General features: G+C 63.6%; 1 protein-coding gene across 14 annotated transcripts; it reads left to right on the top strand.

Annotated features, from left to right (window-relative positions):
- On the top strand, positions 1-27,603 carry ELN (elastin). Of its 14 annotated transcripts, none has more exons than XM_074556819.1 (44): positions 2-230; positions 6,215-6,268; positions 6,683-6,709; positions 6,870-6,902; positions 8,293-8,355; positions 8,894-8,983; positions 9,325-9,384; positions 9,488-9,553; positions 9,636-9,683; positions 10,627-10,698; positions 10,897-10,923; positions 11,131-11,202; positions 13,828-13,854; positions 14,241-14,306; positions 14,573-14,617; positions 14,765-14,845; positions 14,933-14,995; positions 15,679-15,783; positions 15,867-15,908; positions 16,484-16,621; positions 16,705-16,746; positions 17,984-18,121; positions 18,205-18,246; positions 19,378-19,515; positions 19,599-19,640; positions 20,745-20,882; positions 20,966-21,007; positions 22,105-22,242; positions 22,326-22,367; positions 22,610-22,744; positions 22,826-22,882; positions 23,044-23,178; positions 23,263-23,310; positions 24,016-24,138; positions 24,324-24,377; positions 24,518-24,652; positions 24,829-24,876; positions 25,257-25,298; positions 25,524-25,562; positions 25,999-26,025; positions 26,437-26,478; positions 26,667-26,693; positions 26,792-26,842; positions 27,033-27,603. In XM_074556819.1, the coding sequence occupies exons 1-44, from the start codon at positions 152-154 to the stop codon at positions 27,077-27,079; spliced, it is 3,030 nt and encodes a 1,009-aa protein (XP_074412920.1). In that variant the 5' UTR covers positions 2-151; the 3' UTR covers positions 27,080-27,603. The 14 variants fall into 14 exon arrangements, with proteins under 14 accessions (XP_074412925.1, XP_074412926.1, XP_074412931.1 ...); XM_074556820.1 differs by having other exon boundaries at positions 3-230; positions 14,936-14,995; XM_074556824.1 differs by lacking the exon at positions 8,293-8,355 and having other exon boundaries at positions 1-230.
- Positions 27,604-27,606: the final 3 nt, after the last annotated feature.

The raw sequence follows: 27,606 nt of genomic DNA, 5'->3' as shown, positions 1-27,606 counted from the left end.
GTAGTGTCCTGTGCCTCTCCCCCCGCTCCCTCTCCTTCTCCCCTCCCTCCTCGCCCCCCTCCCCTTCCCCTCGCATCCTTGGAAGCAACAATTAAGCAGCTCTGGGATAAAACACACAGCCCGCGGGAGCACGGGGGCATTGCTTCAAGAGATGGCAAGGCAGGCAGCTGCACCCCTCCTCCCCGGAGTCCTCCTCCTCCTCTCCATCCTCCCGGCTACTCAGCAAGGAGGTAAGGAACGGAAGGCTCCTCCCGTAGCCCGGCCAGCTTCGCTCCGGTCCTGCGGGGACCCTCCGGGGCACCGGGGCTGCGACAACCCCACCCTCCGGGCACCCCCTCGCCTGCCCCGGCTGCCCGGCCCCGAGCAGGGACAGGCACCCACGCTGCCTGCCTCCCCGAGGGTGCGTGGGCAGGCCCTGGTGCCACCTCCCTGAGAGCTCTTTGCTCCCCGAACCGACAGGTGGTTTGTGCCATGCCCGGCTGGGACGGGATGTCACCGAGGCTGGTGACACGGGGCAGTCAGTAACGGCACCGCTGCACCACGCACCTGTCAGGGAGAGCTGCGACGGTGTCCTGGTGAGGGGCTTGGGGACACCAGAGGTTTGGGGACATGAGAGGTTTGGGGGCATGAGAGGCTCAGGAACACGCAGGCAGGACACCACCAAACCCCCATGGGACTCAGCAGTGCGCGGGGCCGGGGAGGTGCCAGCTGTGACCCCGCGGCTCGGTGGCAGCGGGAGCCCGGGGCGGTGGGTGGGTGGCAGCATCCCGCGGTCGCTGTGTGCGAGCGGCCGCTCAGTGTGTGGCCGTGACAGCCCCGGGGCTGCTGCAGCTGCACAGCGCCCCGACCCGCCCCGGCCGCGGGCTGGGGGTGCCCGGGGCCCGCACAGCGCCCTCATCCGCCACCAGCACCGGGTCCCTGTCCCTGCGTGGTCCCAGCGCTGTGTGACAGCTCAGCCCAGGCACACGCAGGTGTGGCACACGCGGCCGGGGCGGGGAGGTGACAGCCAGCGCAGGGCTCTGTGTCCCAGCCGTGTGACACAGCCCGGGCAACGCAGGGTTCTCTCTGTGACACGGCCGTGTGACACAGCCCGGCCAGCGCAGGGCACTCTCTGTGTCCCAGCCGTGTGACACAGCCCGGCCAGCGCAGGGCTCTGTGACACAGCCCGGCCAGCGCAGGGCTCTCCCTGTGTCCCAGCCGTGTGACACAGCCCGGCCAGCGCAGGGCTCTCCCTGTGTCCCTGCCGTGTGACACAGCCCGGCCAGCGCAGGGCTCTCCCTGTGTCCCGGCCGGGTGACACAGCTCGGCCAGCGTAGCCGATGCCTGCACGGTGACCTGCCCCTGTCTCGGCTCAGGCTGGAGGCTGAGCTCCCACCCCGGCGGGGAGAACAGCTGAGCACAGATTCAGAGCCCCCGCCGAAGTGACCAAACTGGGCAGAGGGCTTTGAGGAGGCGGCAGCACCACCAGGGAGGGGACAGTCACCTCCGGAGAGCCGGGTGGCTGCGCCAAGGAGAGCGTGTGATGGGCAGGGCCACCATCGGCCGCGGGGTCGGTGCTGGGGCTGGCGTGCGGGGCTTGTTGGACAGAGAGGATTGAGAACCAGAGGAGAGGGCTCTCTCTCTGTGGGCAGTGCCAGAGTGGATGGGCACCAGGACAGCCACAGCCACCTGTCACCAAGGGCACAGCCCTCAGCAGCTCCACCTGCCCGTGCCCTGCAGCTCACAGACCCCAGCCTCGGGGTGGCCCCAGCTGTGCAGGCAGTGGGACCCCAGAGCCTGGAGCTGCCTGGGAAGTCGAGCTGCTCTTGGTGCCTAATCCTGCTCAGGGTGCTTGGTGGGATGTGCTCAGTCCCGGGCACTCTCCACCCCTGGCACTGAGAGAGATGTGGCTTGCTGGTCCAGGCTGGCTTTTTTTCTGACCCTTCAAGCCATGGCCAGCTGGGACCATCTCTGGAGGAATTTGGACCCCGGGTGAGACCCTGCAGCGGCTCCTGAGCAGCTCGGGACTGTTGGCCCCACTCTGGTCCCTGACTCAGTCCCCAGGGGTGTTGCTGCTTTGGGAAGCAGCTCACAGAAGAGATGAGCTGACCCTGGGGATGGTCCCAGTGCTGGTGGGACACGGGAGGCTCTCCCATGGAGGACTGAGCAGTGCCAGCCCTTGGGGACAGAGCTGGCACGGTGGCATGGTGAGGGCGATACCAGGGTGCTGGGGACGGTCAGGGCTCTGTCCTCCAGCACTGGCTGCCAGTGCAGCTCCAAATCAGCCTGGCAGGAGAGGGAACCCTGAGACATCCCAGAGCTGAGGGATTCATACCCAGGCTGTCACCTCAGAGAAGTGCCAGGGGGCTGAGGTGGCAGCACTCAGGAAACCCCCAGCAGCAGATCAGGATCAGCCCCTGGGGATCTGCCCCTGGGGAGCAGAGCTGTGCTGGCACTGTGGGGATCTGCACACTGGTCACTGCAGGGGGAAGGTGCTGTGATTCCCTAAAGGTGCCAAGTGCAGCCTGTCCCAGCCTCTGGAGCAGGGCATCCATCCCTCAGTGCTTGCTGTGCGGAGCACAGGGGATTCCCCAGCAGTGACGCCCCCAAGGAGGGACAAGGGGGGCCCTGGGGCGCTCCCAGCCCTGCAAGCTCTGGGCCCACAGGGAGCAGCTCGGGTGGGTGCAGAGGGGCAGGCACCGGGTGTGGTGGCACCCGGCCTGGGGCTGTGGGGACGCTCTGAGGACAGCCAGGGTCCCCAGGGCGGGGCTGAGATGGCATCTCCCCTTCCCAGCCGGAGCCTGGCCTACAGGGCTGCCCCTCCCCTCCCCTCGCTGCTGGCAGGGTGCAGCTCGCCCGCCGGCGCTCGCAGATGAAAGCTGGAGCTTCAGGGGGGCTGGAGAGGAGCCAGGCCCGGCCCCAGCCCCCCCCTCCCCCCCCCCGCTCCCCCGAGCTGCTACCAGCGAGCTCGGCCCGGGATGCAGCACAGCTTCAAAGTCGCCTGGAGACTGAATGTTTCCATAACTTTCTCCCAAGAAAAAGAAAACAGCGGAACGAGGGAAGAGGGGAAATGTCGGTGGTTTTGCACTGAGGCTCCTCCGGGTGCCCATGGGCAGAGAGGGGTGAGGTATGAGGATGTGCTGTGCTGGATTCTCCATCCTGGCCTCGATCTCAAAAGCTATGGAATAAAGAAATCCTCTGCATTTCTGGCCTGTGAAGGGAGCTGCAGGCACTGGTGCAGATAGGAACGGTGCAGCCGATCCAAACGGGATCGGAAGCAGCTCTGGCAGGGGAACAGCCTGGATATCCACACCTGTGGATGAAGCTGGGGGGAAAATGTCCCATTCTCATAAACAAGGAGACTCCACACCAGATCTGAGCACCTCCATGGCTCACACCCTGACACAGCTGGGGCTGCACGAGTGGCTGCCAATTCTCTGGCCCCTGGATTGAGAAGCTGTCCCTGGGGTGGGATGCAGGCTCACAGCCAGCCCAGCCCTGGAGACAGGCTGGGAGCCCAGGAAATTCCCCTTCCCAGGGTCCTGGCAGGCTCGGAGCAGAGGCTGCACAGAGCTCCTTCAGCACTGGGAAGCTGCTGACTCAGTCTCCCCTTCCCTGTTGTGCCAAGGGAATGAGTGGAGAGGACAAATGGGAGCACACAGACCCCAGACTGGGCTGGGGGCTGCTGGCCCTGAGGCTGGGCAAGGACAGAGATGACCAGAGAGTGATGGCCAGAGCCCAATGTGGTCACGGTGTCGCCAGTGTGTGAGCTGTCACCAACACCTGTGCTCAGTGGTGCTGCCAGGGGGAGGGACTGGAGATGCTGGGGGGATCTGGAGAGACCCCCCAGGAGTGCCTGCACCAGGGAACAGCCCCAGGCTGGGCTCTGGGGGAGCAGCTTGTGAAGGAGCATCCAGGGCAGTGCAGGTCTGGCTGTGCCTGGCAGCAGAACTGGTCAGGAAGAGCTCCTGAGGGAAAGGTTTGTCCCCCCAGAGCCACATGGCACCACCACCAAGCCAGCCATGCCACTGCCTCCAGGCCATCCCATCTCTTTCCAGGCCCTGCTGACCTCCTGATGTGGGCAGGAGCAGCAGACAGAGCAGCACAATCTCTGCAGCCCTCCCAGATGTGTCCTGGCACAGAGCCCTCTCTCTGGGATGGTGCCTGGGGAGGGAGCTGTAACAGCATCACCACAGTGGGACCCTCCTGGCAGGACCCTCAGTGCCCCTTGAGGGTGGTGATGGTGATAAAGGGATGAGTTTGGCAGCTGTGGCTGTAGGCAGGTGACACCTGGACATTTCTGTGGTCCCCACACTGCAGGGATGCTGTGAGAAATCCTTGTCCCAGCTTCCTTGGGAGCCTCCAGCACTGGCACAGGGTGACAGAGGGGTGGGGAAGGTCAGTCCGGGCCACCCCAGCACCAGGGACCTTGCCTGATGTTGGGGGGCTGAGGCTGGGGAAATGATGGGGGCTGAGCAGCCCCTCCCGGGTGGGGACAGTCCCTGACCGTGTCCCAGGGTCCCTGGCCGTGCCTGGCTCTGGCTCCCAGCGGCAGCGGGGCTGGGAGGGAGAACTGGCGCTGAGCAGACGCTTGGAGATTGTTGGGAAACAAGGCAGGAGCTGGAGTTGTGTTTTTCCAGGCTGGGGGGGGCGGTGTGGGCGGGGAATGTGCCGGGAAAAGGAAAAGGAGCCGTTCTGTCCCCCCGGCCGGGCCGTGCTGTGCCAGACGGCTGAGCGCGTCCCCTCCTGTCTAGGGACACTGTGGGACCTCGGGAAGGGATATGCGAGGGAGCAGGCCTGGGGCTGTGTGCTGGGTCCTGGCACAGCTCCTCCCCTGCTCGCTGCATCCCCAGGGATGTCCTGTCCCTGATCTCCTGAGCACTGCCCGACAGCCCTGTCACACACGGGAGTGTCCTGACAGCCTGCTGGATCCAGGGGGGCTGGGCATCCCTGCCAGGTGCCAGGGTGGAAAGGACCCGTGAGCAGGGCCCAGGGGACACCCTGATCCCTGTGGGGTGGGGCACAGTGTGGGGGATGCCCCCAGAGTTTGCCCCACATCTGCCACAGAGATGTGCAGCACAACATGCTGTGGTGTGCCAGCCCTGCCAGCTGCCTGTCCCCCCGGGGGCTGGCATTGCCCTGTCCCGCCCCTGGGCACTGCCCAGCCCCTGGTGCTGCTGCCAGGGCTGCCCCCACCTCCCGGGTCTGGGGAGGCCCCTGCAGGGGCTCAGGTGCCAGCCAGGCCCCCACAGGGTCTGCAGTGCCCCCTGAAGCCCATCCCCTGTGGCAGCGCAGGCACCAGGGCTGGCTGCAGCTCCCCACAGGGACTGTGGCCACAGCAGCCCCCCCACATCCTCCTGGCAGCCCCCCTGCCCTGCTCTGTCCTGCAAACCCCACCATAGCCCCTCTCCTGCTGCCTGAAGAGGAGCTGCCTTCTGCACTGCAGCTCTCTCGTGTCCCCTGCCCTTCCCTCTGCACTGCAGCCCCCTCGTGTCCCCATCCCATCCACAGCCCTGCTGGAGCTGTGGGCCAGCCAGGGGGGCAGCCTGGTGGCATTGGTGCCCTGCAGCAGACATATGGCACTGCCAGAGTACAAAACAGCCAAAAAACCCTCTGGTGGCCTCTGAGCATGAGCTGAGATGCCCTGGGAAGTGCTGGGACCTGGGTGTGACATCAGTGTCACACAGACAGGCAAAGGGACACAGGGAGGTCCCATGGGTCTCAGGAGTGTCCCTCCAGTCTGTCACTCCAGTGCCACCGGCCTGAGCTGGCTCTTCCCACTGGCACCTCGGCAGGCAGGACATACCCAGGGATCCTTGGGGCAGCCCCAGAGGATGCTCAGGTGTGGCTGGGCCTGTCAGGGACTGTGGGGATGGACTGAGACAGCCCCAGGTCCCTGGCCATGCCCAGAGCCACCCCGCAGAGCCACTGAGGCTGCAGGGGATGGAGACAGCCCTGGCTGTGGGATGGGGCAGGAGCTGGGACACAGAGCTGGACAGCACCAGCTCCATGTCCCTCCTTCCCATGCAGGCCAGCTCCTGCTGGCACCTGGGTCCCAGCTGGGGCCCCTCCAGCCCTGCCACCACTGTCACACCGTCACAAGGAGAGGCAGGGACCTGCCTGCGAGCTCCACATCCCAACTCCTCCGCAGGGAGCAGCAGGGGAGCCAGGAGGAGCCCCCTGCCTCCCTGCCTGGGCCTCTGGGGCATTTTAACAAGGCTCTCTCCTCTTGCAGGGGTTCCTGGTGCTATCCCGGGAGGGGGAGTCCCCGGAGCAGGCTTTTTCCCAGGTAAGGGGGCCCAGCACCACTGGGAGGGGGCATCTGCAATGATGGGCATGTGCCTGGGGGACCTTGAGTGCCTTTGAGATACCATGGAAGGCTGGGGAGCTGCCAGCCAGGATCAGGTGACATGGGGACATCTTGTCTGGCTGCTCACCATGGACTCAGCATCAGCCCCACGGTGTGGGGACATGACTGGGTGGCAGTGCCAGGCTTGCCCAGGGCTGGCACCTACACCCTGCCCAGGAGGTGCTCAGAGGTCACAGCCTGTCCCCAGACCTTCAGCCAAACTCCTGGGACGTGGCAGGGGGATGTCCCACCCCTGACAGCCGTGTGACCCCCCCACCTCCCCAGGGACCCTCGGGGACCTGGCTGGGTCTGGGGGCTCCCGGGGCAGTGCTCACACTCTGCCCTTGCTCGCAGGTGCTGGAGTTGGAGGTTTGGGAGCAGGTGAGTGCTGGTCCCCCCTGACAGGCTGGGCTGGGCTGGACAGAGGGGCAGGATGCCCAGGAGATGGGCAGGGGGCTTCCCTGTGCCCTGTGTGCCCTGCCCGGGCACACTCAGTGGGAGGATAGCTCTGACCCCTCTCCCTGCCCTCGCTCTCCCCTAGGACTCGGGGCTGCAGGAAAACCTCCCAAACCAGGTAAGAAGCCTTTCCCTGGCTTTCACCACCTCCAGGCCAGTGGCTGGGACATTTACCAACCACTGCTGCCCTCACACTGCTTCCCCATGGCCAAGACACACCCAGCCCTGCCCTGCCACACTAATCCTGCCACAGCCTCCAGGGGCCTCCTCCCATACCCTGCTTCAGCACTGCCCCCTGCCCCCAGCCCCCCAAACACCCTCTGGGGGTGCTTGCTGCCTGTAAAGCTGTGCCAGAGCTGCGGGAGGAGATGCAAAGCAGGAGCCAGTGTCCTGGTGGGAAGCTGGCAGTGCCTCCACCTGCCTGCCATCAGGGCCAAACAGCTTTTGCAGAGGCTCCTGCAGCCCACGCTGGGCTTTGCCTGCCTTAGGAATGCTGGGGAGAGGGGACATCACCAGGAGAGAGGGGAGATGCTGGCAGGAAGATGTGCAGCTGGAGGGCACCGAGCCTGGGGCAGCAGGGACTGAACATGCAGCATCTGGGGCCAAGGGAAATCACGGAATCATAGAATGGCCTGAGTTGGAAGGGACCTTAAAGCCAATCTCAAGCCACCCCTGCCATGGCAGGGACACCTCCCACTGTCCCACGCTGCTCCAAGCCCTGTCCAGCCTGGCCTTGGGCACTGCCAGGGATCCAGGGGCAGCCACAGCTGCTCTGGGCACCCTGTGCCAGGGCCTGCCCACCTCCAGAGCAGAGCATTTCCTCCTAACATTGAATCTAAATCTCTCCTCTTTGGGTTCCAACCACATCCCCATCTCCTGGCACTCTGTGCCCGGTGCCTTGATACCCATGGAGGGATTGATGCTGCTTCAGGCAGACCCTGGGGCCCCCCCGTGCCCACACCGGGGGTCCCTGCTGTGCCCAAGGCAGGGCCACCCCACACCCCCGGCCCCCCAAGTATGCCCGGCTGCGCCGTGGGAGCTGCAGCCCGAGGCCGGGGCTGACAGCCTCCGTTTGCTCAGGTTTCAGCTCGTGGAAAGAAAAACAAGGCCCTTTATTTCGGCATAATTAAAACCAAACGCGGGGCGGCTGCGAGGCCCGGCCGAGGCCCAGCCGAGCGGGGCCCGCGCCCGGAGCCAGCGGCTCCGGAATTTGCGCCTGGAGGGAGCGAGGGCTGATGAGCCCCAGATGTTGGAAGGCAGCGCTGGCCGGAGACCCAGGGACTCATTCCTAAGCCATAAACATTTTGGTTCTGTCCCCCTGTGGCCCGGCAGGACGGGGGGTGGGTAAGGCAGAGGGACGGGATGGAGGACCCGAGTGCTGGCGAGGACTTTTGTCACCCACCCCTGTGCCCGTCCCTGGGCTGTTCTCCCATCCCCACGGTGCCACAGGGACTCCTCTGTTCCCCTGGGCCTGACCACCTCCCACCTCACCCCGCTTCTCTTCCTAGGGGTCGGAGGACTTGGGGGGGTCGGAGGACTTGGGGGACTCGGCCCCCTTGGCCTGCAGCCAGGTGAGCACTGACCACTGTCCCTCCCTGATTGGGCCATCCCTGGGGTGATGTCCCCAGAGACCCACCTTGGGGACAGCACATCCCTTGTCCCCATCTCCACAGCTCTCCCCCATCTGGGCTGGGTGCCCTTCCCAGACCCTAAGGGACCCCAGGCACCCAGCAGGCAGCCCCGAGGGCCCCCAGCATGATGGCATCAACCACAGCGGGGTGACCCTGCAGGAGAGGAGGCACCTGGGGTCCCTGCAGGGCCAGCAGCAGAGGGACAGAGACTGCGGGGGTCAGCCAGGGCCTGCAGGGGTGTCAGCACCCACTGCAGGGGTGTCAGGTGTGTGTGCCAGGTGGGATGTGAATGGGAGTGTGAATCTGGGGGACGCAGGACAGGGCAGTGCCTGCTAACGCCACCTTGCCCAGCCTAACGCCAGCCCTGGCAGTGCCACGCAGCCCCCATGGCTCAGCAGCCCCTGTGCCCACCAAGGGGCAGGACACCCTGTCGGCAGCTGGTTTTTCGGGGTGCTGATGCTGGCTGTTCTCCCCACAGGTGCTGCGGGTCTGTTCCCTGGAGCCTTCCCCGGGGCGGCGTTCCCGGGAGCCGCCTCGGCCGCGGCGCTCAAGGCTGCAGCCAAAGCTGGTGAGTGCTGGGGGGGTCTGGGTAGGGTGGGCTCGGGCAGCCCCCAGGGGTGTCCCCTGGGCATCTGGGCCAGCACAGATTCCCCTGGAGCCAGAGCTGATGCTCTCACTGGGCTCCCCAGTGACTCGGAGGGTCCCAGGCACGGGGAATTGGCCAAACCTGAGCCCCCGGGAGCACAGACCACACAACTGCCTGGTCCCTGTGCCCAGTATGGGGAACCCAGCCCTGGGGCTGTCTCAGGGTGTCCCCTTCATCCCCCACCAAGGGCCATCCTGAGCTTGTCCCCTCTCTGGCACCGTTCCAGCCAGCCGCAGGTACACCCCTCTTCCCAATGCCCCCAGGTGCTGGCATTGGAGGCGTGGGTGGACTTGGTGGTCCTGGTGGCCTCGGGGTCTCCACAGGTAGGAAATACCCCTCGCTCCCAGCAGAGCCGAGCCTGGGGCAGAGCTGTCCCTGGGGTGGGCAGGAGCCGGGCCGGGGCTCAGGGCTCTCTGCTGCCCGCAGGTGCCGTAGTACCGGGCGCGGTGCAGCCCGGCCTTGGCGCGGCAGGGAAACCCCCTAAAATACCAGGTAGGTGACGGCCCCGGCGTGGGGGCCGGGGCGGGGAGCGATTCTAGCCGGGCCCTCATCCCTGAATCTCTTTTGCCTGCAGGTGCTGGGATTCCTGGAGCTTTTCCGGGCGGCGTGCTCCCCGGCGCAGGTGAGCTGGGGGTGCCCACCCCACCGTCAGCACCTCAACTCCGAGGGGTTCCCCACCCTGCCAGCAGCACCCCAACTCCGAGGGGTTCCCCACCATCAGCACCCCAACTCCGAGGGTGTCCCCACCCTGCCAGCAGCACCCACATGGGGAGAGCACCCTGTGCTGCCGCCTGCCTGCGTCCTGCTGCTCCCCACAGCTTCCAAACCCCCTGGCTGAGGCTACAGTTACATTTCCACCGTGCCAAAGGCACGGGGAGACCCAGCAGCTCCATCCCGTGCCAAGCATGGCGGGGGCAGGCAGCACCAGCGCTGGGAGAGGAGCTGGCACAGCCACCAGGGCTGGCCGAGGGGAGGAGGGGGAGGTGGCGGGAGAGAGGAATTCCTCAGTGCAAAGTAATTTGGGGGAGGAAAACTTGTGAAAACAAGATGTTTCGACACTGTCCGAAGTGTGTTGCTGGTCAGGAATGTCTTTTCCATGTCTGAAAATGCTTGAGTTATAATGAAAGACATTTGTAAGAAGGGGAAAAAGAACCCCAAACCAAAAAGAAACTCAAAACCCAAAAATCCAACCCAAACGATTCCAAGGCCACAAGACTGTCTGCTGCCCTGGAGGGCTCAAGAGCCCTGTCTGGCCCCAGGCCACCGAGCATCAGCAGGGCAGGGAGCACTGCCCAGGCCTGGCTGGGGCTTTGGTGTCACCAGTGGGACCCCTTTGGAGTGCCATGTCCCCTGCAGGCTCCCAGTCTGTTCCACAGGCAGCTCCACACCTGGAGCAAACCCCTCCTGGCAGCTGAGGTGCAGGCAGCTGGCACAGGGCAGTGCCAGCAAGACCCCAAGGATGAGGTTGCCATGGTGACAGGGATTTGAAAGCTGGTTGTGGGGGTCTTGGGTACCAGTAACACCCCCAGTGAGGCCCCAGCTCACCCCTCTGGTCTCTGCTCCAGGTGTTCGCTTCCCTGGCGTGGGAGTGCTGCCCGGGGTCCCCACTGGAGCTGGAGTCAAGCCTAAAGCCCCAGGTAGGTCCCCTCATCCCCTTGGAACACTGGGGCTGGATCAGGGCTGGCTCCAGCTCGGCACCCCAGCCCAGCCTTTGGGATCACAGCCCTACAGGGCACTTGGCAGTGAAGCCAACCTATGGCTGAACCCACTTCGGTTAATTTGGGCCTCCAGGAGCAGCCCAGGGCTCACACAGGTGTCTTTGTGTTTCCTTTTAGGAGCTGGAGCCTTTGGAGGAATTCCCGGTGAGTGCCCCATCTCTCTTGCCTGTCCTTCTCTTCCTTCCCAAGCCTCTTCCTCACAGCCATGGTCTCCCCACACCAGAAGATGCCTCAGGGCTTCCCAAGCCACTCCCTCTCCTGTGCCAGGGTGCCCTGGGGCACCCCCCTCCCTCCGGGACTGGTGGCAGCTGTGGCGCGGGCTCCAGGTGAGCGTCTGCTGTTGGTTTGCAGGACTGGGAGGTTTTGGAGGTCAGCAGCCCGGTGTCCCTCTGGGTTATCCCATCAAAGCTCCTAAGCTCCCAGGTAAGCTCCACAGCCGGCAGAGTGGCTTCACTGTGGGTGCAGGATCCCCAGCAGCCAGGAGGAGGATGCACCGTTCCCCGGGGCTGAGGCACGGTGCCCGCAGTGCCCCGGAGCTGGCAGTGCCCGTGCTGGCCCTGGGACAGCAGGACAGAGCTGGGGGCTCTGCTATGCCCTGCCTGTGGCACCCTGGGCAGCTCCTGGGGTGATCTGAGCATTGATCCCGCTCGTGTGGACAGTGCTGTGCCTCTGTGCCTCCCCCGGCTGTGTAAGGTAGGAAGGGTCACGTTTGGGGACATGCTCTGGGCCAGGCCACCTTGGAATGTCCCTGCCAGCTCCTGCTGGCACAAGGCACAGCCCTTGCAGGGACAGTCTGGTTTCTGTGGCTCCTGGTGTTGGGCCTGGCATTCACCTGGGCCAGGTGTCCTGGCTCAAGGAGCTGTAGCTGAGGCTGCTGGGGGCTCCAGGCAGATCTCTGTCCCCACTGTCCACCTGGACAGGGCTCAGCCCCAGCCCAGATCAGCCTGGGGGAGCTCAGCACCCCTTTGCCAGACCAGGCTGCTCTGGGCACCTTCCCCTCCCAGCCCTGGGTCAGTTGCCAGCTCTGCCTGTCCCCGGGCAGCCGTGCCCATGGAGAGACAGTGGCAGGTTCTGTGTCCTCCAGGGGCCATGCTGCCACCTGACTGCTCCCCAATGCATCCTGAGGAGGAGGGCAGCCCCATGCAGGCAGGGCCCCCATCCCCGTGCATCCAAACAAGCTGCTGGAGGCAGGAGAGCCTCAGTGAGAGGAGCCCACCGCAGGCAGCACATCCCAGCCCAGCACATCCCAGCCCAACTCCAGCTCCAGTCCCAGCGCATCCCAGCCCAGCTCCAGCCCCAGCACATTCCAGCCCAGCACATCCCAGCCCAGCTCCAGCCCCAGCAGCTCTGCTGGCTGCCCCCCAGCAGGGCCTGTGGCCACAAGCAGCTGCAGGGATCCTAGCCCACTCCTGTTTCCTGCACTGGAGCAGAGTTATGATCCTTAAGGAGCCTCGGCCCTGCTGCCATCTAGGTCCCAAGCCCCAGGACAGGGACCAGGACCATGGGGGTGTCTCCAGACCTTCCTGGGGTGCTGGGGGATGCCAGTTTGTTACCTCTGAGGGCTCGGGGCTGGCAGTGCAAGGACAGCCTGTGCTGCTGGCTGTGGAGGCTCTTGCCTTGATGCTGTGGGTGGATCTGGGGCTGCCACACATGGGCTGTCCCCTGCACTGTCCCCACTGCAGTAGGTCCAGGTTGAGAGGGGAAGAGGGACAATGGGACAAACAACATTTTCAGTGGAAAATCATCTCTTTAGATGACTTGCTCCTGGGCTGTCCCACTCAGGAGGTGGCCCTGGGGTCCCTCACCTCACTGGAGGCTTAGTCTGAAGCCGTGGCTGAGGTCAGGGTCCTATTGATGCTGTAGGGATGGGGACCACTCCCCAGTGTCCAGCTGTGCTTGGCTGACATTGGTTTATGCAGAGCCCCAGTGTGTGCAGGGCCTGAGCTCGCTGGTGACATTCCCATGGACACAGCATGGGCAGGGGCTGCCTTCCCATCCAGCTGGGGGTGGTGGGGAGCTGGACTTGGACCCAGCAAAACCCTTGGCTTGGACTTCTGGCCCTTGGAGTCACCTCCATGTGTGTCACCCCTTTCCCAGCATTAGGGTGGAGCAAGGTGCTGATAAGGTGCCCCTGGATGGGCAAGGGTGGCCCTCAAGGTGGGGCACACCTGGCACAGCTCACTGTGAGCCTCTGCCTGCCAGCACCACTGATGTGGAACACCATGGGATTGCCTGGCAGGATGGAAAGAAATCTGGTCCCCACATGCTGGCTGCTGGGAGGGGATGGAGTCCAGTGCTCAAGGAGATGCTGTGCCATGAGTAATTCCATCCTGGCTGCAGGCAGCTACATCCTTGCCCATGGCCCCCTTGCTGGAGGCACCCCCCACCCTGTGCAGCTCGAGGTGTCCCTCCAAGGAATGTGGCAGCCCATGGCCTCGGGCTGCAGCCAGCAGTGATGGGAGCTGGGAACTGCTGTCCCCGTGCCAAGCCCACGGTCCTGCTGAGTCAGGGGCATCCCCACCACTCCGAGTGCCGGGATCCGGCTCTTTCGCAAGGAGACATTTCCCTGGCCACAATGTCCCAGCTCATAATCCCTCCCCATCCCTTCACACCGCCCTCCTAACGAGGTCACGTTTCAGCCGAGGCTCCCAAGCCCTGATTCCAATTAAAGCCTTTCCTCCGAGCTGGCCGGGGTGCAGCCAGCTGGGTACAGCTCTTGCCGCGGGGCTCCCGCGGGACCCCTCGCTGGAGCGGGGTCATGGGAGGCTCCTGCGCAACAGCTCCAGGCGCCACAGCCCTCGGCCTGGGCTCAGAGGGGCGGCTCCTTCCGTCACTGCTTCCAAGGTGAGGGAGAACAGCATCTCCTGGCCCAGCTCCAGCACGGGGGTTTGTATCCCGGAGGATTCACTATCGCAAATGGATGGAGCCCCTGGGCCGGTGTTGCAGGGCCCAGCAGAGCAGGGTCACGCTGTGGGGCAGAGGGGACAGGGCCAGCAGCAGCCAGGTGCTAACCCCTCTTCTCTCCTTTCCTCTCCTCTCGTCCCCTAGGTGGCTATGGACTGCCCTACACCAATGGTGAGTACTTGTGTCCTCACTCCTCATGGCTCCACCACGACCTTGTGGCCACTGACCCTCGGGCTGGTGTGAGGGATATCCTGCTCCCAGGGCGAGGTGGCCCACTGGGGACCTCATGCCTTGCCCGTGGTGGCTGTGGATCAGCCCGGGAACTCAATTCTCCCGGTATTCCTGAGAGCTGTTAATCCTTAGGACATGTCCTGAGCCACTCAAGCTTCAGGCAGGGATGTTTGAGCTGGGATCTCAAGTAGGGAGGAGCTGGCTTTGGCATCCCCTCGCATGCTCTGACACCGGGGGCAGGAGATCCAAGGGGGCTGCTCCGTCTGTCTCGTTGTCCTTCCCCTGGCTGGTGCCTGACGTGGCTCTACGCTGTGTTGTGATTGCAGGCCTCAGGCCGGGCGGGATAGGAGCCGGCCTCCTGGCAGGAAAGGCAGGATACCCCACCGGGACAGGTACACTGGGCCCCGCAGCCCCGGGGTGGGGAGCGGCCCGGCCATGGCAGGGGAACTCCACCCTGTCCCCTTGCTGGCCCTGGACGGGTGCTGGGCCCTGCCCGGCTGCCTGCGGCCTGCAGGGACAGCCGGGCCGGGAGCAGCACCTCCCACAGGAGAGGGGAACGGACGCTGGCAGGAGTGCCTGGTCCCCAGGGTCCCTGTGGGGTGGGGGAGCTGAGGTGGAAATGATGCCAGGGTGGCTCAGGGCCCGTGTCCCTCCGCAGGGGTCGGAGCACAGGCAGCAGCAGCGAAGGCAGCAGCAAAACTCGGTGAGTTGCCCTCTGGGGCACAAACGCCACCCATGTCCCCAGCAGGCAGCTGCTCCCTGTCCCCGCTCCCTCCCTCCCTCCCTCCCAGCCCCGGGGGTGCTGGCTGTGTCCCCGTGTCCCCGCTGACCGTGCTGTCCCCCGCGGCAGGAGCTGGGGTCCTGCCCGGCGTTGGCGGCATCCCAGGAGTTGCACCCGGTGTTGGCATCGGCGGTGTCCCAGGAGTTGGAGGTGAGGCGATGAGAGGGCTCTGCCCTGGGGCTCGGGGAGGGTCTCCTTCCCTTATCCCACATCCCCGACTCTCTCCCGCTATCCCGGCAGTCGGAGGACCGGCAGCGGCGGCGGCAGCGGCGAAGGCAGCGGCAAAGGCGGGAGCTTTTGGTGAGTTCCTGCTGCCTTGGACACATCTCGGGACAGGGAAGGGCCGTGCATCGATTCCAGGGGCTGTGCGGCTCCACAGCTGCCCCGGCAGCTCCTATCCCATTCTATGGGGTGCTGTCCCTGCCCTGTCCCAGCTCCAGCAGCTGTTCCAGCAGCGCTGAAGGGCTGAGGGCCCCTTGGGATGCAGCAGCCTGGCAGGGGACAGAGCATGCCCATCACACGCGGTCTCTCCATGAGATGTGGGTTTGCTCTGCCAGGTGCCAGCAGGGTGGCCAGCACTCGGTGTCTGTGCTGAGCTGTCCTTCCCTAGTGAGGGATGCTCCTGGTGATGCAGATCTCCACTGCTCCCTGTTTGACTGCTCTGTGGGAGAAAAGTGAGGAGCAAATCACACATTGGGGCATTTAGGGAAAACATGCCAGGTCTGAGGCAGCTGGGATGTATAGCCACAGCCTTGGGGGGCCCTGGGAGTCCCCAACATCCTGGGTAGCCTGATGGGTGTAAGGAGCTGGGAATAAAATTCCCAACAAGATCCCAGGTACCCTGAGGAGCTGCTTTAGGATGAGTGAGGAGCCCACCACAAAGCGGGTGCCCAAGAGACTCCTGTGACCCTGGGGCAGACCAAGTCCCCACTGTGGCAGAGTGGGGTGTTTGTGGGGGGTCTGACTACTCTGCTTCCCTCCAGGTGCCGGGGCAGTGCCCGGAGTCGGAGGTGTCCCTGGCTTGGTGCCCGGTGTCGGAGGTGTCCCCGGGGCGGTGCCCGGTGTCGGAGGTGTCCCCGGGGTGGCAGGTGACTGTTCCAGGAGCCCTGTCCCCGTGGCCCGGCTCTGCAGGGCCATGGTGGCTGAGGCTCCGTGTCTCCCTTGTCCCCAGGGGTGCCGTCGGCAGCAGCAGCAGCAAAGGCAGCTAAGTACGGTATGTGCTGTGAGGGCCCCCAGCCCCCGGGACCCTGCCCGCCCTGCCCTGACACACGGGGGTGCCCAGCCTCGGGCTGTGCCCTGGGAGCATCCTGAGGGGAAATGGGGAATGCTCAGCCCAGCTCCTGGCTGCTGTTCCGGGCCTGCCTCCATCTGCAGGGCAGAACCTTCTCCCTCTCCAGGGTTTCTCCAGGGTGCTCTGTGGAAATGAACAATGCGCCCCAATCCATGGTTTTAGATTTAACCGAATTCTTGGATTTTGACCAAATCCATTTCCAGCAGCTGATCTGTTGCAGGATCTGCTGCCCAAGGGCTCAGTGTTGCTGCCATTCAAGCTTAGATTCCTGGCAGAGGGGCCCTTGCCCAGGGTCAACATCCTCCAAAAACTTGCCTGGGTTCAGAACCACATCCAACTGGGGCTAGCAATCCCTGCCCTGCCCCGCTGGAATCTGTCCTGCATGAGGCCATGGATGCTCCACTCTCTGAGGCACCATGGTGACACCGAGCCATGGCAGTGCCAGCACTGAGCTCTTGCTGCAGCCAGCTCTGATCTGTCCCCTCGTGTCCCCACAGGCGCCGGCGTTCCCGGTGTCGGTGTGGGCGGCGTCCCCGGCCTGGTGCCCGGAGTCGGAGGTGTCCCTGGCTTGGTGCCCGGTGTCGGAGGTGTCCCCGGGGCGGTGCCCGGTGTCGGAGGTGTCCCCGGGGTGGCAGGTGACTGTTCCAGGAGCCCTGTCCCCGTGGCCCGGCTCTGCAGGGCCATGGTGGCTGAGGCTCCGTGTCTCCCTTGTCCCCAGGGGTGCCGTCGGCAGCAGCAGCAGCAAAGGCAGCTAAATACGGTATGTGCTGTGAGGGCCCCAGCCCCCGGGACCCTGCCCGCCCTGCCCTGACACACGGGGGTGCCCAGCCTCGGGCTGTGCCCTGGGAGCATCCTGAGGGGAAATGGGGAATGCTCAGCCCAGCTCCTGGCTGCTCTTCTGGGCCTGGCTCCATCTGCAGGGCAGGACCTTCTCCCTCTCCTGGGTTTCTCCAGGGTGCTCTTTGGAAATGAACAATGAGCCCCAATTCATGGTATTAGATCTAACTGAATTCTTGGATTTTGACCAAATCCATTTCCAGCAGCTGATCTGTTGCAGGATCTGCTGCTCAAGGGCTCAGTGTTGCTGCCATTCAAGCAGAGATTCCTGGCAGAGTGGCCCTTCCCAGGGTTACTGTCCTCCTAAATGTGGTGGGATGGTGGTATCCATCAAGTATAACCAGATCCAATGAGCTACAGTGGGGCCAAGGGTCATGGCCAAGCAGCAGGGCAGTCTGGAGCTTGGAGCAAGGGAGGAGGCACAACTGGCCCTCAGGTTTCAAACTGCATTGGAGGTCCATGTTCTTCTCCAAAAGACAGAGACAGAATTTACCTCACCAGGTGCCAGGATCATCTCTTTCATTATTACTGTGAAGCTCTGGGAATCTCCACAAGGAGCCGTGTTGAATGGCAGCTCTCCTTTGAGGGTTAAACCACTGATGCCCATGGCATCTATAATTAGTAGAAAAAATCCTGCTGAATGGCCAGGGAAGGATGGGATTCAGGAATTCAGGCAGGAACTCAGCAGAGGTCGCTCTGTGCTGTGGTGGCCCTGCTATCCATGAGGAACAAAGCCCTCTGACAGTCAGTCCTTGCAAAAGTGACCTGGTGCTTGTCCGTGTGGCACTGATGTGTGCCAGCAGGTCCAGGCTGTTGGCTCCCCAGTCTGAGCAGTGCCCCCCCCAGACACGTGCTGGGAGACCCAGCCTCTTCTCCTCCATGGCCTGTGTGGCTGCAAGGCTTGCTGTCCCTATGACAAGGAGCAGCCCGGGCCCCGTGAGGATGAGGGTCACTGTGGTCCCTGTGCTGGTGACTTCCAGGCAATCGCTGGCAGAGTCACGGGGCCGATCCCTGCCCTGCCCTGCCCCGCTGGGATCTGTCCTGCATGAGGCCGTGGATGCTCCACTCTCTGAGGCACCATGGTGACACTGAGCCATGGCAGTGCCAGCACTGAGCTCTTGCTGCAGCCAGCTCTGATCTGTCCCCTCGTGTCCCCGCAGGCGCCGGCGTTCCCGGTGTCGGTGTGGGCGGCGTCCCCGGCCTGGTGCCCGGAGTCGGAGGTGTCCCTGGCTTGGTGCCCGGTGTCGGAGGTGTCCCCGGGGCGGTGCCCGGTGTCGGAGGTGTCCCCGGGGTGGCAGGTGACTGTTCCAGGAGCCCTGTCCCCGTGGCCCGGCTCTGCAGGGCCATGGTGGCTGAGGCTCCGTGTCTCCCTTGTCCCCAGGGGTGCCGTCGGCAGCAGCAGCAGCAAAGGCAGCTAAGTACGGTATGTGCTGTGAGGGGCCCCAGCCCCCGGGACCCTGCCCGCCCTGCCCTGACACACGGGGGTGCCCAGCCTCGGGCTGTGCCCTGGGAGCATCCTGAGGGGAAATGGGGAATGCTCAGCCCAGCTCCTGGCTGCTCTTCTGGGCCTGGCTCCATCTGCAGGGCAGAACCTTCTCCCTCTTGTGGGTTTCTCCATGGTGCTCTGTGAAAGTGAACAATGAGCCTAAATCATGGCTTTAGACACATCTGAATTCTTGGATTTTGTGCAAAATATCTTTTCAAGCAGCAGACCTGACAAAAGTTCGGCTGCCCAAGGGTTCAGTGCCTCTGCCATTAGGGTAGGGATTCTGGAAAGAGGGGCCCTTGCCCAGGGTCACTATCCTCCAAACTGTGGTGGAATTGGTGGGATGGTGGGATCCATTAGCTATAACCAGCCCCAAGGAGCACACAGGAGATGAGGGACACAGCTAAAGAACAGGGACATCTTGAGCTTGGGCCAAATAAGGAGGGAGAACTGGCCCTGAATTTCCATGCAGGACTAGCATCCAGGTACACCTCCAAAAGGCAGAGCCAGCATTTGGTACCTGGCCAGGTCCCAGGACATTCCCCTCCATTGTCACTGCAGAGCCCTGGGAGTCCCCATGAGGATCCATGGTCAATGGCAACTCTCATTTGAGGGTTAAATCATTGATGACCCTTCTCTTCCATTTCTCTTCTATAATTGGTGGAAAAAATCTCTCTGCATGTCCAGGGAAGGATGGGATTCAAGAATTCAGGCAGAAACTCAGTAGAGGTTGCTATGTGCTGTGGTGGTCCAGCTTATCAGGGTCCCATGAGGACAAGGCTCCTCCATGGCCTGTGTGGCTGCAAGGCTTGCTGTCCCTATGACAAGGAGCAGCCCGGGCCCCGTGAGGATGAGGGTCACTGTGATCCCTGTGCTGGTGACTTCCAGGCAATTGCTGGCAGAGTCATGGGGCCGATCCCTGCCCTGCCCTGCCCCGCTGGGATCTGTCCTGCATGAGGCCGTGGATGCTCCACTCTCTGAGGCACCATGGTGACACTGAGCCATGGCAGTGCCAGCACTGAGCTCTTGCTGCAGCCAGCTCTGATCTGTCCCCTTGTGTCCCCGCAGGCGCCGGCGTTCCCGGTGTCGGTGTGGGCGGCGTCCCCGGCCTGGTGCCCGGAGTCGGAGGTGTCCCTGGCTTGGTGCCCGGTGTCGGAGGTGTCCCCGGGGCGGTGCCCGGTGTCGGAGGTGTCCCCGGGGTGGCAGGTGACTGTTCCAGGAGCCCTGTCCCCGTGGCCTGGCTCTGCAGGGCCATGGTGGCTGAGGCTCCGTGTCTCCCTTGTCCCCAGGGGTGCCGTCGGCAGCAGCAGCAGCAAAGGCAGCTAAGTACGGTATGTGCTGTGAGGGGCCCCAGCCCCCGGGACCCTGCCCGCCCTGCCCTGACACACGGGGTTGCCCAGCCTCGGGCTGTGCCCTGGGAGCATCCTGAGGGGAAATGGGGAATGCTCAGCCCAGCGCCTGGCTGCTCTTCTGGGCCTGGCTCCATCTGCAGGGCAGGACCTTCTCCCTCTCCTGGGTTTCTCCATGCGGGTCTGTGGAAGTGAACAATAAGCCCCAATTCATGGTTTTAGATTTTACTTAATTCTTAGATTTCGTACCAAATCTCTTTTCCACCTGACGCAAGGCCTGCTGCCCAAGGGTTCAGTGCCTCTGCCATTAGGGCAGGGATTCCTGCCAGAGGAACTCCTCCCTAGGGTCACTGTCCTCCAATCTGTGGTGGAATGTTGGGATGCATCAAGTGCATCCAACTGGGTCTAGCAAGTCCCAGGTGTCCAGCAGCCATAACCACCCCAAGCTGGAGCTTGTGCACATGGAGAACTGACTCTGAGGTTGCATGCAGGATTGGCTTCCAGGTGCCGTTCCAAAAGTTGGGGCCAGCAGTTGGTACCTGGCCAGGTCCCAGGACCTTCTTCTCCATCTTCACTGCAGAGCCCTGGGAGTCCCTAGGAGGAGCCATGGTCAATGGCAGCTCCCGTTACAGGATTAAATCATTGATGCCCCTCTCTTCCATTTCTCTTCTATAATTTGTAGAAAAAATCCCTTCATGTGCCCTGGGAATTATGTGATTCAGGAATTCAGGCAGCAACTCAGTAGAGGTTGTCCTGTGCTGTGATGGCCCAGCTGAGCAGGGTCCCATGAGGACAAAGCTCCTCCATATCCTGTCGTGGTGCAAGGCTTGCTGTCCCTCTGACAAGGAGCAGCCAGGATCCCGTGAGGATGAGGGTCACTGTGGTCCCTGTGCTGGTGACTTCCAGGCAATCGCTGGCAGAGTCACGGGGCCGATCCCTTCCCTGCCCTGCCCCGCTGGGATCTGTCCTGCATGAGGCCATGGATGCTCCACTGTCTGGGGCACCATGGTGACACCGAGCCATGGCAGTGCCAGCACTGAGCTCTTGCTGCAGCCAGCTCTGATCTGTCCCCTCGTGTCCCCGCAGGCGCCGGCGTTCCCGGTGTCGGTGTGGGCGGCGTCCCCGGCCTGGTGCCCGGAGTCGGAGGTGTCCCTGGCTTGGTGCCCGGTGTCGGAGGTGTCCCCGGGGCGGTGCCCGGTGTCGGAGGTGTCCCCGGAGTGGCAGGTGACTGTTCCAGGAGCCCTGTCCCCGTGGCCCGGCTCTGCAGGGCCATGGTGGCTGAGGCTCCGTGTCTCCCTTGTCCTCAGGGGTGCCGTCGGCAGCAGCAGCAGCAAAGGCAGCTAAGTACGGTATGTGCTGTGAGGGGCCCCAGCCCCCGGGACCCTGCCCGCCCTGCCCTGACACACGGGGGTGCCCAGCCTCGGGCTGTGCCCTGGGAGCATCCTGAGGGGAAATGGGGAATGCTCAGCCCAGCTCCTGGCTGCTGTTCCGGGCCTGGCTCCATCTGCAGGGCAGAACCTTCTCCCTCTCCTGGGTTTCTCCAGGGTGCTCTGTGGAAGTGCACAATAAGCCCCAATTCATGGTTTTAGATTTAACTGAATTCTTGGATTTTGTACCAAATCCCTTTCTAGCAGCTGATCTGTGGGCTCACAGGGCTCCGTGTTGCTGCCATTCAGGCAGAGATTCCTGGCAGAGGAACTTCTCCCTAGGGTTACTGTCCTCCAATCTGTGGTGGAATGTTGGGATGCATCAAGTGCATCCAACTTGATCTAGCAAGACCCAGGTGCCCAGCAGCCATAACCAGCCCAAACTGGAGCTTGTGCACATGAAGAACTGGCCCTGAGGTTCCATGCAGGATTGGCTTCCAATTGCTGATCCAAAGAGCCAGCCGTTGGTACCTGGCAAGGTCCCAGGACTTTTTCCTCCATTGTCACTGCAGAGCCCTGGGAGTCCACACGAGGATCCATGGTCAATGGCAGCTCTCCTTTGTGGGTTAAATCATTGATGACCCTTCTCTTCCATTTCTCTTCTATAATTTGTAGAAAAAATCTCTCTGCATGCCCAGGGAAGGATGGGATTCAGGAATTCAGGCAGCAACTCAGTACAGGTTGCTTTGTGCTGTGATGGTCCAGCTGATCAGGGTCCCATGAGGACAAGGCTCCTCCATGGCCTGTGTGGCTGCAAGGCTTGCTGTCCCTATGACAAGGAGCAGCCCGGGCCCCGTGAGGATGAGGGTCATTGTGGTCCCTGTGCTGGTGACTTCCAGGCAATTGCTGGCAGAGTCATGGGGCCGATCCCTGCCCTGCCCTGCCCCGCTGGGATCTGTCCTGCATGAGGCCGTGGATGCTCCACTGTCTGGGGCACCATGGTGACACCGAGCCATGGCAGTGCTAGCACTGAGCTCTTGCTGCAGCCAGCTCTGATCTGTCCCCTCGTGTCCCCGCAGGCGCCGGCGTTCCCGGTGTCGGTGTGGGCGGCGTCCCCGGCCTGGTGCCCGGAGTCGGAGGTGTCCCTGGCTTGGTGCCCGGTGTCGGAGGTGTCCCCGGGGCGGTGCCCGGTGTCGGAGGTGTCCCCGGGGTGGCAGGTGACTGTTCCAGGAGCCCTGTCCCCGTGGCCTGGCTCTGCAGGGCCATGGTGGCTGAGGCTCCGTGTCTCCCTTGTCCCCAGGGGTGCCGTCGGCAGCAGCAGCAGCAAAGGCAGCTAAGTACGGTATGTGCTGTGAGGGGCCCGGGGTCACTGCCCTGCAAAACCTGGTAGGATCCTGGAACGCCTCCCATTGGGTCTGGCAAGACACAGAACTGATCCCTCTCCTGCCCTGCTTGGGTCTCTCCTGGTAGTGGCTGTGGATTCTCTGCTCTCCTGGCCATGATTATGAGACAGAGCCAGAACAGGCCCAGCCTTTCAGCTGTTGCTGCAGCCAGATCTGACTTCTCCTGTCTTGCTTCCTGCAGGAGCTGGCGTTCCTGGCATCGCTGGCGTTCCTGGTGTTCCTGGTGTTCCTGGAGTTCCCGGTGTCCCTGGTGTTCCTGGTGTTCCTGGTGTTCCTGGCGTGCCTGGGGTTCCTGGTGCTGTTCCTGGTGTTGGAGGTGAGCAGATGGGCTGTCAGCAGCCGCTGATGGGATGCTGGCCTCAGCAGGTCCCTGACTGTGTCCCTTGTGTCCCTGCAGTTGGTGGCCCAGCAGCAGCGGCCGCAGCCAAGGCTGCAGCGAAAGCAGCGGCGATCGGTGAGTCACCACTGTCACCACCGTCACCATCGGCTGTCCCAGGGAGGGAGGAGGTGTGTTGGCACACAGGAGAGGTGGGGACACTCCGGTGCTGTGGAGGTCAGTGGGATTCCTGCTGTGGAGTTTTCCCCCCTTGGACACATCCCAGAACCCCTCTGCAGGAGCAGGACGTGTTCCCGGTGTTGGCGTTCCCGGTGTTGGCGTGCCCGGAGTTGGCATTCCCGGTGTTGGTGTTCCTGGAGTGGGTGTGCCAGGTGTTGGCGTGCCCGGTCTGGTGCCTGGGGTCGGCATTCCAGGTGAGATGGTGCCCAAGGGATGCTGGGATGTCCCCAGCAGTGCTGGTGGGACACGTTCCTGACCCTCTGACTCGCTGTCCCCAGGAGGTCCGGCAGCCGCTGCCAAAGCAGCAGCCAAAGCAGCCAAGTATGGTAAGCTGGGATCTCTCTGGGGTTATCCCACCTGTCCTGTCTCCTGCTCATCCCCACCCCAGGCTGCTCCCCTGTCAGGGCTGAGGCCCAGCAGTGCCTGGGGTCCCTGGGGCTCAGGGTGAGGGACGAGCTCCCTGAAGGGCTGAATGTGGGATGGGGTTCTGGCTGTGTCAGGGGTGCTCTCCAGTGAGCTGAGCCCTGTGGAACATCCGAGTTCACCACCTTCTCATACTTTGGTCCATCCATACCCATTCTGCCCACCCAGCCACAAGACCACCACCTCGGTGTCCATCTGTCCCCTTCTCTGTTCATCCATCTGTACCTCCTCCACTCATCTATTCAGTCACTCCACATGCATCACATATTCATCCATCTATCCACACATCCATCTCACCATCCCTTCAACCATTAGTGCACCTCATCATCCCTCCATTCATCCATCCCACCATCTATTCAACCACTCCCCATTCACACACACATTCATCCCACCACCTCTCCGTCCATCTGGCCATCTGAGCATCCATGTGTCCATCTCAGCATCCATTCGTTCATCCATCCAACCATTCATCCATCCTACCATCATTTCAACCAGTGCTCATCCAGCCACATATCCATCTCATAATCCATCCACCCACCCACTCATCCAACTCCTCCTTCCATGTTTCCTCCCGAGCTGAAGCCCAGTCCTTCTCTTTCTCCTTGCAGGAGCAGGTGGCCTGGCTCCCGGCGTGGGTGGCCTGGCTCCCGGCGTGGGTGGCCTGGCTCCTGGAGTAGGTGGCCTGGTTCCTGGAGTAGGTGGCCTGGTTCCTGGTGTTGGAGGTGTCCCAGGTGAGGAGGAGGAAGGCAAGGGTGAGAGCAGCCTGGCAGGTGTGGGGGCAGTTCTGGGGGCAGGCTTGAGGAGAACCTCAGCAGTGTCCCTGGGGGGCTGCAGACAGGGCCTGAAGGATGGGCTCTGCCCAGGTTTGCTGTGAGGCCTTCCCAGGGTCTGACCCCCCTCTGCTGTCTCTGCCCAGGTGTTGGAGGTCCTGCAGCAGCAGCCAAAGCAGCAGCCAAGGCAGCCAAATTTGGTGAGTCAGCCTGGGGAGCCCCTCAGGCTCCCTACCAGCCCTGGTGTGGCTCTGACCCATGCAGGGGATGCTGGGCATGGGCACCCAGGCCTGGCACATGATCCCACACGAGCACAGGATCTCTCACCCCTCTCCCGCAGGTGCCGGGGTTGGAGGGGTGCCAGGGGTGGTGCCTGGCGTGGGCGGAGTGCCCGGAGTGGCACCCGGTGTTGGTGGCGTGCCCGGATTGGTGCCAGGGGTGGGAGTACCTGGAACTGGCATCCTTCCCGGGGCAGGTACGTGCTGTGTCCCACCCTGCCTGGGGACAGTGGTGGCTGGGAATGCTGAAAGCCACCAAGCCACATGAAGGGGTGTCAGGGAGGGACGCGGGTGGCATGGAGGGGAGGGTGGTGGCACATGAGACGGTGCGGGGGTGACTGTCCTAACCATGGTGTCCTCACTCACTTTGCAGGCATCCCCCAAGTAGGGGTGCAGCCTGGTGCTAAACCTCCCAAATTCGGTACGTACCCCTGCCCCCTGCCCCAGGGCCACCTCAGACTGTCCCTGGGCACCCTTCTCCTGCAGCCATTGGGGTGCTGACCTCTCTTCTGCCCCCTGTGTGCCCACTTTGCCCCAATGGCCCAGGCATGGGAAGTGGTGTGCTGTCACCCATGGGTGCCAAGTGCCACCTGTACTCCCTGCCCTGGACTCGCTGAGGACAGTTTTCTCCTCCATGTGTCACACAGGGGCTGAAGCCCCTGTGGGTGCTGTGAGATGGGTGCTGGGGACCCCCAGCATGGGTGCCAGGGCCACCCCAGCAGGTTGGGCAGTGACTGGGGGTGCTCCGAGCCGGGGCTGCCAGGCTGTGGGGGACAGGTGCTAATGGTGTCTCTCTGGCAGGTGTTCCTGGGGTTGGAGTCCCAGGGGTTGGTGGCCTCCCAGGTAAGTGCTGGCAGGAGCTGAGCCCAGGCAGTGGGGATGTGTGGGCAGAGGGATGCTCCCGTCGAGGGGCGGAGCTGGAGGGATGCTCCCTCTGGGCACGGGGGGGGGGGGGGGAGCGGGGCTGCCCGAGAAAGGATGAGCACACTTGGGAGTGGCTGAGGAGTGGGTCAGACACTGGGGACACTGCCTGTCCCTGCTGGTGCTCACCCGGGCTACTCCTTGTAGGTGGCCTTGGCGTCGGTGGGCTCGGAGTTGGTGGCCTCGGTGAGTGATGCTGGTCCCGCTGTGGGGCTCCAGGGCTGGGCTGCAGGGAGCAGCAGCAGCAGCAGCAGCAGAGAGCTGGCAGAGCCATGAAAAGGAAAGGGAGTCTGTGGGTCACTTCTGTCCCCTCCCAGTCTCACAGCACAATCCCACCCTGCACTGTCACTGTCCCCTGTTGTGTTTGTCACCTGCCCTGTTCCCAGGGGGTGATCCAAAGGAATTGCCATTGCTGAGCAGGGACTGAGGGCCACAGCCCCAGCCTTGCCCATGCCATGGGAACAGGGGATGGTACTGTACCCTGTCCCCAACGTGTGAAGATGCAGGTCCCTCCTGGGACCCTCTGGGCCCCTCCTGAAGGGTCTGGGTGTGGCCCTGGGGCAGTGAGTCCGGGCAGGGGCTGCCCTGGTGCCCCCCTCTGACTTAGGACTCTTGTATCCAGGAGCTGCTGGGAAACCTCCCAAGCCAGGTAAGGGACAGCCAGAGGGGCTGGAGGAGTGACTCCAGTGCCTGTCCCCATCCACATTCCCATGGCTGTGCTCACGCTCCCCACCCTCACTGGGGCTCACCCACCTGCAGGTTTTGGTGCTGGGGGGCTGCAGCCAGGTGAGTGCTGCACTTTGGGGCTGGCCTGGCAGTGTGTCCCCTATCCTGCCACACTCGTCCCCGCTTGCTGTCCCCGTGCTGCTGCCATTCCCTGCTGAGCACCAGCTGCCTGGGAGAGCACTGGGAAGCCAGAGAGGTGCCAGGGTGGGGACGGCGGCTTTTGCATCAGCTCCTGTCCCTGGAGTGAGCACGGGATCCCAGCCAGGCTGTCCCCAGTGCACGCTAGAGTGGCACCGCTGTCACCGGCTGTCACTGGCTGTTGCTTTTTCCCCAGGCGTTGGAGGTCCCGGCTTCGGCGTATCACCGCTATTTCCAGGTACCACCCACCGCCAGCTCGGCACCGAGCACACACCGGGCCCGTGTCCGTGCCTGGCCAGCTCGCGGGGACACGGCCACGGCCGGGGAGGGACCCTGGGGCTGGGCTCAGCCGGGGGGCTGCCCTGGGGGTGTGGGGCACAGAAATGGGGGTGCCCCGTGGTGCTGAGGGCTTCGCTCTCCTTTCAGGTGGGGTCGGCGGCCTGGGATTCGGCGGTGAGTATCCATTGCCCCGCGGGGTGTTTTGGGGGGCGGGGGGGCGGCGCGTATCCCCGCGGGGGTCCCGCTCACCCTGCTCTGCCTTCCCGCTGCAGGGAAACCCCCCAAGCCCTACGGAGGAGCTCTGGGTGCCCTGGGCTTTAGAGGTGAGTGCGGTCCTCCGCTCCAGGGGCAGTCGTGCCCCCCGTGCCTGTCCCATCCCTTTGGGGTGCCCCCGTGCCTGTCCCATCCCTGCGGGGTGTCCCCGTGGCTGTCCCATCCCTTTGTGGTGCCCCGTCTCCGTCCCGTCCCTGCGGGTTGCCGGCAGGGCTGACCCGCATCCATCCCGCATGGCAGGCGCGGGCTGCGCGGCAGGGAAGTACTGCGGGAGGAAGCGGAAGTAACGCTCCATCACCGATCACCTCATGAACTTTGGTGCTACTGCATGGTCCAGAATGTAAATCCGAAGCAAAGCTGAGACACCCTCTCCTCCAGCCCCGGAGCCCCCCGTCCATCCCGGGGCCGTTCCCCGGCAGCGCCCGGCCCCCCCCGGCCCTCGGTCCCGGCAGGGAGCGCGGAATAAACTGCGGGGAGCAGCCGTCCCCCTTGGTGCTATCGCTCTCTGCGGGATTTGGGGGCCCCAGAGCTGACCCCCGGGGGGGCACAGGATGAGGGGCACCCCACATTGGAGGAAGGGAGGGAGGGAGGGAGGGAGGGAAGGGGATGGCGGCGGCGGGGGCCGTGCGGGGAGGGACGGCCCCGTCAGCCTGGTCCCCACCCCGGTCCCCGCGCTGCCCCCGGTTTGGGGGGGCCGCGGGCAGGAGGGGCTCAGTCCCTTCATGTTGCTCACTTTGCTATAACTGGGTGGGACGCCCTATACAGAGGGACTCGCTTCTGACAGACTAATAAAGGACAAGTTTTTAAAGGATTC

The sequence above is a fragment of the Zonotrichia albicollis genome, chromosome 22, assembly GCF_047830755.1.
Source record: "Zonotrichia albicollis isolate bZonAlb1 chromosome 22, bZonAlb1.hap1, whole genome shotgun sequence".
Lineage (NCBI taxonomy): Eukaryota > Metazoa > Chordata > Aves > Passeriformes > Passerellidae > Zonotrichia > Zonotrichia albicollis.
The sequence above is the reverse complement of the archived record's forward strand: the minus strand, read 5'-3'. Positions and strand labels throughout refer to the sequence as shown.